This window comes from Gekko japonicus, unplaced genomic scaffold (assembly GCF_001447785.1).
Source record: "Gekko japonicus isolate JY-2015 unplaced genomic scaffold, Gekko_japonicus_V1.1 scaffold897, whole genome shotgun sequence".
NCBI lineage: Eukaryota > Metazoa > Chordata > Lepidosauria > Squamata > Gekkonidae > Gekko > Gekko japonicus.
This window is the reverse complement of record NW_015164211.1, coordinates 110,046-121,292: the sequence shown is the minus strand read 5'-3', so window position 1 is coordinate 121,292 and position 11,247 is coordinate 110,046. Positions and strand designations below refer to the sequence as shown.

The window sequence follows — 11,247 nt, the reverse complement described above, 5'->3', positions numbered from 1 at the left end:
CTGTCTTGGTGCTTGGGGGGGGGGTCAACAGGGGGAGGGCTTCTAATGTCCTGGCCGCACTGCTGGACCTCCTGATGGCACCTGGTATTTTTGGCCACTGTGTGACAGAGTCTTGGACTGGATGGGCCTTTGGTCTGATCCAACATTACCGTCTCTTATGTTCTTATGAGAGTGCCCAAATGTCTCTGAGTGCTGTTGCCTACTTCAAGTAAAAGGAGCCTTCACGGTAAATCCAATACTCTGATCGGTCTTAATACATTTTTGATTATAAGAGCATAAAACTGATAAACAAGGCTCTAGAAACATTTTTCCAAAGACTACATAGTGTAACATTTTGCCGCTGGACTGCAAACTATGTTTGAAATGGCAGCAACAAGTTATAAGTACGTTTTGAGAAACTGTGAACATCTAACGGCAACATCGGCATCATTTAATGGGACTGGGCTGGGCTGAATATTTATTTATTAATTAAATTTATATCCTGCCCTCCTCGCAAGCAGGCTCAGGGTGGGTTTCATCAATCTCAGTACAATACCATTAAAAACAACTTTAAAATAACAATTTAAAACAGAATAAAATAAATACTGTGTAAAACAGATTAGATCAGATGTCAATTTCGATATCAATCAGATTAATTAAGATATAACAGTGGGTACCCTGATGTCTATTTGGATACAGGCCACTGATGGGAGATTGGCCAGGGGAGGAGGGGAGTTCGTCACGTCAACCAAAAGCTCGGTGGAAGAGCTCCATCTTGCAGGCCCAGCGGAACTGCAATAAATACTGCAGGGCCCTAATCTCATACGGGAGCTCATTCTACCAGCTCGGGGCAAGGGCCAAAAAGTTTATAAGTTGATAATCATAAACTTACATGTATGAAGGCTTCCGAAGCAGCAGTAGCAGATGGTGCAAGGACGAAACGCAGCTTGTCAGGAGCTTCTGGATCAATATCAACCAGCAACTCACGCCACCCTTTTTCTGTTTTCTATTAATTTAAAATAAAATTAATCTAATGTAGATGAATGCATTAAAATAAATCTATAAGTCTGGGCTTGGGTCAGGTGGAACATTTCTATGAATGGAAGGATTTCCCACCCATACAGTGTGACACCCCCCAACTGCAGCCCACAGTATTCCCTGAAATGCTGCTCTTTTGGGGACAAAACTGTACACTGGACCATGATAAATATCCTAATCATGTATTCTTAAACACACCATGTATTATTCAGTGAATCTTTTCAACAGCAAGTTTGTGAACACAGTTTTTGTTTTGCATATGATGGTATTGGTGCGTAGCCTTTCAGTGTCTTGACTAGCAATAAAGCTTTCAGGATTAATGAGAATTTACCTACATTCTTAACTAGAACAAAAAAAATAATCACATTCCGCATTGAAAAATTTGGCCCACATTTAAAGCTAACAGGTATAGCTAAGAGCCTCATCTTCTTTAAGCAAGTTTCCCCAAAATTATTCAAGTTACCAGAAATGAAGCTGTACAAACAAAATCGGGAAATATAAAATGTAACCTTTACTGTCAGTTCAGAGAAGCAAACTCTATCCTTCTAGGTCAGGCATGTCCAACTTTGAACAGGTAGTGATCTATTTTTTCCGGCCAAAAGTGCCGGTGATCTACCACCATGAAAATAAAGTTTCAAATTAGTTTCAAATTAGATTTTAGCCCACTAAAGTTGGTTTCCACCGCCTCCCCCCCATTTATAATGCACCTTCTCTCATTTACTGGTAAGGGGCTGGTGATCTACCTCTGACCCCTCCGCGATCTACTGGTAGATCGCTATCTACCTGTTGGACATACCTGTTCTAGGTGATAGTCTGAGTGTGTCATTACTAGCTACATTACTATCTATTACTTAATACCATCCATAAAGACTGGTAGATCTGAGAGCTTCTAAAATTAGGGTACTATGTATTGTATCAAAATGGTATCTTTAAAAAAAATCTGCTACCAATATTGCATCTATGTATCTTATCAACTGGAAGTTTCCTTGGGTTAAATAACTTGCAGAAATGTATCAGTATAAAATATGAGCCGATACTATATAATGTCCTTCATTTATTTGTATTTAGTTTTCTTCTAATGGATGCTCCTTAAACAAAGTTACAAGCTGGCTTCTGATCATACCTGAAACTTGTGTATAGGCAGAGCATCAAGAAATTCATGTGCTAAATAAAAATTGTTCCCTAGGGGAAAAACAGTTTCAGTCAGATTTCAACATAAATGTTTTCCACTTGAATCACCTCTTCAGTGTGAGAATCTGAAAGTGCTAATTACTAAGACATCTACATATGGTACCTCTACTAATGAGAAAAAAATTAAGATAATTAACAAGCAAGTTTTTAAAACAGACAACTGCTGAAATTTAAGTATTGTTTTGAAATCTTGCACAACAGACTACAGGACAGAATGTTCAAAAATGCTTGCAGCCACAAGTAATCACAAAGGTCAATTGGCTCTTTTGTTACCCAAGACACTTTGCATGATGTGATAACAATGTTACACATGAAATCAATTGTGCAAAGAGATAATTCCTTCCTATTCCTGTTTTAAATTCATCTAGGAATCAGATGATTCAGTTGTGACACATGTACCTTATGTCAGCATCTTGCCCTAGCAAATAGAGATGCTTCTTCAAGAAGATGTAGTGGAAGATGTTCCCTTCTCATCCCCCCCCCCCATCACCTGCTTTAGACAATAATTATGTCACTGTGTTGGAGTCTAGGGTTCTTAATCACACCATGTATTCATGCAACAGGATCTTCATCCCACCCTAAAAACCCTTTGCTGAGGGTCAGGGGACTCTTATAGAAAATGTGCCATCTAGCACTGGGCACTACAGTGATGAAGGGGAAATAAGCAAAGTTGTTTTCTCCTGCTCTGGTTCAAATGCAAATTGTCCAAAATGAGTTGTTTGCTGTGTACAAGAAGCAGAATAGCCTTCCTTTGCTGATGCCCCTGCTTATTGCAGTCCCCTAATTGTGTACCCTCCCATTTTTCTACAGCACTAACATGGCTTATTTGTGTGTAGAAAGCTCCTGCTGTACAGATAACTGAAGTCTGAGTCTATATAAATGCATAATGTTGGAAATGCTGCACATATGGGATTTTGCCACTACAATTTTAAAACAGAAAATGAGAAACAATTCAAAGATTGCATTTAGCACAGAAATGAAAGTTTCATACTCTACAAACTCATTCAAACAGCCTAAAGCAGAAACAAATCCTACTTATATACCACTGTTGAAATTGTTCCTAATCCTAAAAGGATCTAAGCAACTTAAGGAGCTAATGATGACTGAATATTTAATTAAATAACCACCAAATCAGTAAAACCTTACCTATGGGTACGTCACTTAAGTCCTGGTACCAGAAAATTGGAAGTCCAGTCTTAGCAACACCTTGCATGTAAGCAGGGGAACTATCCATTAATTCTACCTTTTCTTCTGCCAGTGTCAGTGCTTGAATCTCACTTAACTTGGGACTGACTTCCACCAGGTGAATAGAAATGTCACATTTACTAAGGAAAGAGTCCAGTTGATTAAAGACCTGTAAGTACCGAAGAACAATTCTTTTAGAGGCAAAATACGTACTGTGATTTTATAGAATATTTTTATGTTGTGCTTATAAATAAGATTCTAACAATAACTTCTTAACTGTGTGGATTCTCTTCTTATTTTTCAAAGGTGACCAGTGGCCCATTCCAAATATTTATGACACTTGACATATCAGCAGCTTTGGTGACATAACCAAAAACATGACATTTCACCAGAGCAGTGGGAGTTGTTGTTGTTCAGTCGCACAGTCGAGTCTGACTCTTCGTGACCCCATGGACCAGATCACGCCAGGCCCTTCTGTCTTCTGCTGTCCTCTGACGCTTGCTCAATTTCATGTTCGTTGCATCTATGACACTGTCTAACCATCTCATCCTTTGCCGTCCCCATCTTCTTTGACCTTCAATCTTTCCCAGCATCAGGGTCTTCTCCAGTGAGTGCTCCCTTCTCATTTGGTGGCCAAAGTATTTGAGCTTCAGTTTCATTATCTGGCCTTCCAGGGAACAGTCAGGGTTGATTTCTTTGAGGATTGACTGATTTGTTCTTCTTGCAGTCCAAGGGACTCTCAAGAGTCTCCTCCAGCACCATAGTTCAAAAGAATCTATTCTTCGGCGCTCGGCCTTCCTTATAGTCCAACTCTCACAGCCATACATGACTACTGGGAATACCATTGCTTTGACCATGCGGACTTTTGTTGGCAGGGTGATGTCTCTACTTTTTATCATGCTGTTTAGGTTCGCCATCGCTTTCCTCCCAAGGAGCAGGCGTCTTTTAATTTCATGGCTGCAGTCATCTTTAGGTCTTCTTCACTTTCTGCCATTAGAGTGGTATCGTCTGCATATCTGAGGTTGTTGATCTTTTCCCCAGCAATCTTGATTCCCGCTTGTGATTCATCCAGGATGATTTTGCATGATGTACTCTGCATATATATTAAATAAGCAAGGTGACAATATACATCCTTGTCGTACTCCTTTTCCTATGCTGAACCAATCAGTTGTTCCATATCCGGTTCTAACTGTCGCTTCTTGGCCCTTATACAGGTTTCTCAAGAGACATGTGAGGTGGTCTGGTACTCCCATCTCTTTAAGGACCTGCCATAGTTTGTTGTGATCCACACAGTCAAAAGCTTTAGCATAGTCAATGAAGCAGAAGTAGATGTTTTTCTGGTACTCTCTTGCTTTCTCCATAATCCAGTGAATGTTGGCAATTTGATCTCTAGTTCCTCTACCTCTTCGGAACCCAGCTTGTACTTCTGGTAGTTCTCTATCCACGTACTGTTGAAGCCTAGCTTGTAGGATCTTGAGCATGACCTTGCTAGCGTGTGATATGAGTGCAATTGTGTGATAGTTTGAACATTCTTTGGCATTGCCCTTCTTTGGGATTGGAATGTATACTGACCTTTTCCAATCCTGTGGCCACTGTTGCGTTTTCCAAATTTGCTGGCAAATTGAGTGCAGCACTTTAACAGCATCATCTTTTAAGACTTTGAATAGCTCAGCTGGGATACCATCACCTCCACTAGCTTTGTTGTTAGTAATGCTTTCTAAGGCCCATTTAACTTCACAGTGGGAGTACACATCTGCAAATAAGCAAATATCTTGCCAGCAAATAAGCATAAAACGGAAGATGCTTGGGAACCTAAGAAGCACTGAAAATCTGAGATTTTTAGAAAGACTACCTACAGCTAAAAGTCCACAAGAGTACAGTTGTGCTGCGTCACACTACTTTATGCTGGTGGCATATAGAGAATCCTGGGAAAGTCAGCTTCAGGTTTTTAAAAACACAATACAAATCACAGTACTTGATGTCCTACAGCCTGTTTGCACTTACCCGCAAAATATCATGAGTAAGGCTACCTCTACCTGGGCCCAACTCCACCAGCTGAAATTTTTTGGGTTTGCCAGAGGCCATCCATTCACTAACAAACCAAACACCTATTAACTGTAAATAGAAGAGATATAAATTATTACTAGAAAGCAGCTACAAAAGAAAAGAAACATATACATTAAATGGAAAATTTTAAACACACAATCCAAGTACAGTAGAGTGGCTACAGTTCTGTGTTTTGGTGTCAAGCAGAACCACTCCTCTTATATCAAGAGCTGCATGGAAGAAATACCCAATTCTGTGTGGGTAACCAGAACTTTTTTTGTCTTCACTTTAATTCATTAACTTCCTATCAAAAATTACCTACAGAGACTTGCTTTCCTCAAATTGTGCTCTGTATCATACATTTCAGATGTTCATAACAAATTATATCAGATTTGTTGGAGAATGCTTTGGCCTGCTTGCCCTTGTCAGGAGGGCGATGCCAACCCTCTCCCGACTACGCAGGAAGTTACCCCAGTAGCACTTGCCAAGTGAAGAAACACGGTCCTAGACCCTTCCCAGGAGGTCCAGGGATCCTGTCTCAATGTCCACAGAGAGGCGATAGTCCTAAGAAGGGAGGGGGCCGAGGGCGCGGAACCACTTGGGCAGGACATCAGGGACCCAACCGCTGGAAACAGGGTTGGTGGGTGGAACGACAAGACCAAAATCCCTTGGAGCCCCGGCTGGTGGCTCGGTTACTTTAAGAAGTGGGTGGTGGGTGAAGCAGGTGTGGAGGCTGAACAAATAAAGAAACCGGACAGGTGAAGCCAGGGAGGAGAAGGGGTTCGCTCATGGAGAGACTGAGAGGAGGGAGACGTAATCCACTCGAACTCATCTAAACAAACTTTCCCTGTTGTGGCAAGTGAGAATAACTTGACCAACAACAATTCTGAGGCATACCTGAGCCAATGGTGTTCAGCCAAACACCCTGGCTTTGACTCACGACCGACTCAACCCCTCCCGTAATCCCGAGCGTGACAGCCCTTCACTAGTGGTGTAATATGATATTAGTTAGGAATAGAAGTATAAATTATATTGTTTATTGTAAACAAGATGTGAAAGTCTTTTTCTAGTCCTTCAAAAACATAACTATGAATTTGCTGTATACTTATAATGAGTGGTGCATAAACTTTGCATTAAGGCTTAAACAGTGATGTCATAACATCAAGGCTTAAATAGTAATGCTATAAAATACTACCAGATCTTATCAGGGTGTACATGACCTAATATTCATAGCAGATTATAATCATGTACTTTAAGAAATAACTGTAGTTAAATTACCTCCCCAAACATCTGACTTATTTCAGGTGAGGTAACAAAATCTCCTTTTTCTCCAAGCATATCATGGTGCATATAATATCCCTATGGAAAAAAGAGAGAATTTATCAGCATATGTCCAGTGCGTGATATGTAACTCTTTTTATTCCACTGAATTTACTAACCCTTAACAATCAATTCACCTGCTAGGCCACTGGTAGGCCAAAGGTAGCTTTAAAGGTTTATTTCCAATGTAAAGCAAATATTAACAACATGTCTCCTCTCAAATACTATTTTGAATCTGCAAAAGCAGATTTTGTCAATGAGTTGAAAATGAGGTAAGAATCATAGGTAGGAAGCTGTGTGATAAGAGGACCCAAGAGGGGCAATGGTTCCAGATCAGGGGCATGTAGTGACCTTGACAGAAAGTTTGGTGGAAGCAGCTTATGGGCCAAGAGCTAGAAAAATGATGCTGGGGAAAAAATTGCACAGGGCCCAAAGATCGGGAAGACTGGTTTTGTATTGGCAGAAGAGAGTGGTCAAACAAGAAACATTAAAGCATATTGGGTTATATTACCATATGTGGTGGACATGTAAAAAGGTTCATACATTCTGGATTGAAGTGCACACTTTCTCACAGTCAATCTTGAATATCACAATACCTTTTAAGACAGAGATATATTTCTTAAACTGTTTACCAGATGAGTTAGATAAGAATCATAGTTACTTTATGTTACATGTTATAACAGCTGCCAGAATTTTATTTGCAATGGCATGGAGGACACTGAAGATTCCAGTGCTACATGAGTTGATATTAAAGATTATGGAATGTGTTGAAATGGACAAGTTGACAAATATATTAAAAGGAAAAATGGAAGAAGAATTTATGCGACCCTGGAGGGTGTTTTATGACTTGTTAAAACTTAAGTATTGAGAAAATAAGATTAAGTGAAGAATAATAAGAATGACAGATGAAGTAGTTGTGAAATTGTAATGAGAAGATATACATGCAGAATGTTAAACTGGAAATTTTAATATTACTGTCTTTTTCTTTCTTCCTCCCCTTCCCCTTCCCCACTTTCTGTATATAAACTAATAATTTTTTTCAAAGAAGAAGAAGAAACAACAACAACAACAACAACAACAGGGGACAGAGGAGCTGTGTGCCCAAGAGTTAAGACAATGGCTGCACATCTTTACTTCTACAGTAAGTGAACAGTAATTGAACAGTAGTTTAAATTAACCTCGTATAATCCAGTTTATATTCTCTACTTGATAAATTAATTTCTTTATAATTTTGTAACCAAATTTGTAAGAATCATCCATCAAATCCAAAATCTGCCAGCTAAGGCAGAAGACTTCAGCCTGCCTCATGTTCCATATGGTTTTTGTATCAGAAATGTGGCATGTGACTACAATTGGAGGAAGAAAAAAATGGTCCTTCAAATGAAGACCAATAGAACTAAAAGGTCAATTTTAGCATTAAATGTTAGATATATGCAACAGACTCCAGATTTCTTTTTTAAAAGAAGAAGAACCATGTGAGGGTATCAGTTTGAGCACAATGGCAGTGCATGTGTGAATGACTGTTCCCTTTCCACTCAAACAGGCAGTCTCCTATAGTTACTTTTAGTTGAAAAAACCCCATCAGGATACTATTACACATTTGCTGTGTAATGTGCAGTTTGCTCCAAAGAGAAGAACATGCAGGAATAATTAAAAATGCTGACAGAAAAGCAGGTTACAATTTAGGATGTGAACAAGTTCAATATGCTTGTTACAATTAAAAATATTTGTAACTGAGGTATAAGACAAGCCGGAGCCTCTAATTCCAAACAACAATCCTATGGTGCTATTTTGTGTTGGTGCAGCAGCAGCAATTCCTTCCAGAACAGCTTTTCTGTTTGCAAAGGAAGGGAGGGTGATTTTTGTTGATTTCCCACCTCCTGCTGCATATTCCCCCTCTTCAGGGCCAGTGCCTCAAAGAACCATGGTGTCAGGGGAGGGGACTGAAGTGTGGGGGGCAGAGAAGTTACTTTCCTCTGGTGCAAGTCTGCAAGCCAGTATGTGTAATACAAGTATAATGGTATCACCATTTCTACCTTCACAGGATTGGTTAGGACTTCCCGCATGTATTCAGCAACTGTAATGGGGCCAGTTGACTTTATTTTCATCATAAGGTGTTTCAGCATTGGTGTCACTGGGCTGTTTTCCTCTACTTTATTTTCTGAGCTAAAGCATCGGCATCTCCATGTAGCTGAACCACCTGTGTAAGAACATAATATCCATGATACTTCTAAGCTGGTGAGTCATCTGAGTAAAGATATATATCACAGTAGACAGCATGGAAGCACCAAAACCTTGTTCTCTAAGGTGTTATTGGACTCGAATCTAGCTGTTCTACTTCAGACCAACAACCAATACAACCCATCTTTGAACTATATCCTCATTTCTGTGAGGCTGGACATTCTTGCCATTCTCAAACTTTTCTGCACCTGGGCCTATCTATCAACATAGGTTAGAATGGCTTCTAATCTACACAAGGCCATATAGTTGTGTTATCATTTTGTCTCTTGCTCCTCTCCAAGACTATTGTGTTCTGGGTCTCCAAACTCCTTTTTTTGCATGTTTAGCTGAGAATCTATGCCAGCCCTGTCTCTGGTGAGCAGAAACATCCTCCAGGATATTTTTAGTCAAGTCCAACAATTGTTCCCCCATATTCCTGGCCATATCTGATAGGTGGGTAATCTTAGAGGGTTGGTATTTTGTCACAATTAAGCAAACTCCGGAGGATGGCAGAAGACAGGAGGGCCTGGCATGATGTGGTTCATGGGGTCACAAAGAGTCGGATTTGACTGTGCGACTGAACAACAAACATTTTGTCACAAAGAAACAGTAATTGCTATAAAACATCTTACTCTATAGATTCTGGTGGGTAGCTGTGTTGGCCTGAAGCAGCAGAACAAAGTTTGAGTCCATAGTTTTATTCATGGTATAAGCTTTCATGTGCACACACACTTCTTCAGATACGTTGAAATGGAAGTTACTGGTCCATACATGTAGGTAGAGGGTGAGCAGCAAATTAGCATAAACATAATAAACGGTGTTTTACAGATTCAAAGACCAAACTGGAATAACAAGCTTACTTTACATGGTCACCATTTGTTTGGGTTTAATTCAAGGGGATAACATAGTGAAGGCAATAAATATATCAAAATCGGATGGGCAGTTCTACCTTTCTTAATTGTGGAATGCTGAGAGTAATTAACTGAGAACCTGTTGTTATGCTTCATCTGTCTCCTCTCAAGCATAGAGGTAACTTCACACACATCCTTTTCTTTCAGGTGGGGTGATTGGCTGTGCAGTGTATATCTCCTCTATCCCAGACCAGAGAAATACATTCCAATCTAGCATTCCGAATTACATTACATTCTACTATTCATTACATTACAGTCTCTATTCCAAATATGTTACTCTGTTACTCATATGTTACACAAATAGGCTGCAGCCCTGTGCAGCAGCAAGTAGCGATAGCAAAACTAAACTCGAAGCTGCATAGAAAGTCTTGGAATACACAGTCTGTTAAATACTGGGTTCCATGGATGGTCTGACCCCAAGCATAGTGTTCAGCTCTGCTTTATTAGTGAGTCGGCAGGAACAAACAGAAGACAGAAGACAAACTGCCAGGGCGACAGCCCTGTTAAACAGCATGCACTTCCCAAACAACTACCAAGGATAGGCCATTATCAGAACCGTTACTTCCCCACTGGCCACCTCCAGAGTCCTGGTGGGCTTTTGTTCTAGAGCTCCAAGCTCAGCCAGTCTCTGGTAGAAACAGTCCTGGAATGTTCTAGTCCCTTACATAACACAGTCCTATGCAAATGTGCAGCACATCAGGTTTGATTCCGAGTAAGCCAACCACAGGATCAGATTATGTGTACCTCTCCACAGGCGCCCTGGCCACTTTTCAAAAGAGCAATTTTGAAACGGAGTTTAGAACATTGGGGGGGGGGGGTGTTGAGCAAACTGCCGCGAATCCCCAAGAATCTCTGAGACTGTCTACGTATCTACATATCAATCTATTGAGAGCTACCTGGAAATCGTGACCCCCATCCCAAAGGGCGATAGTTGTATGCGGCAGTCTGCACATGTTCAGAAAGGCACTCCCCCCCCTTATTTACATGGCACTCTAACAGGACCCTGGACCCAATTTCTCCCCGCCCCTTTGAAACCACAGAAGGCAGGCAAACACAGCAGGGGCGAGCCCTTCCAACCTCGCTGTTACCATGGTGACGGAGCAAGCGGCTGTTTCGCGAGCCAAGTCGCAGAAAAGATCGCCCTAAGAGCGCGGGCTGCATTCCTACTTGTAGTTCACGTCAACCTTTCTTCAGAAAGCGGTAGTTCCTGGCAGCTGAATCGATCAGACAGCCTGTCAATAACACCACGTGATTCTATGTTCTCTCCGCTAGTACTGAACTAGTGACGTCTCTAGATAGACGGGCACGAGCGCTCCCCCCATTTGTTCCCTAAACCAGCGGCTCATTCCGTCGTTTT

General features: G+C 40.8%; 1 protein-coding gene across 4 annotated transcripts in view; it reads right to left on the bottom strand.

Annotated features, from left to right (window-relative positions):
* Window positions 1-11,117, bottom strand: part of NDUFAF7 (NADH:ubiquinone oxidoreductase complex assembly factor 7) — a 17,991-nt gene extending 6,874 nt beyond the window's left edge. The window contains exons 1-7 of one of the 4 annotated variants that reach the window (XM_015408458.1): window positions 11,058-11,117; window positions 8,796-8,959; window positions 6,718-6,798; window positions 5,398-5,508; window positions 3,355-3,562; window positions 2,141-2,199; window positions 872-985 (exon numbers count right to left, since the gene is read on the bottom strand). In XM_015408458.1, coding sequence (XP_015263944.1) covers window positions 872-985; window positions 2,141-2,199; window positions 3,355-3,562; window positions 5,398-5,508; window positions 6,718-6,798; window positions 8,796-8,885 — 663 coding nt within the window. In that variant the 5' untranslated portion in view covers window positions 8,886-8,959; window positions 11,058-11,117. Of the gene's footprint in view, window positions 1-871; window positions 986-2,140; window positions 2,200-3,354; window positions 3,563-5,397; window positions 5,509-6,717; window positions 6,799-8,795; window positions 8,960-9,611; window positions 9,634-10,967 lie in introns of those variants that run through there. The other 3 variants (XM_015408456.1, XM_015408457.1, XM_015408459.1) reach the window with 3 other exon arrangements.
* Window positions 11,118-11,247: the final 130 nt, after the last annotated feature.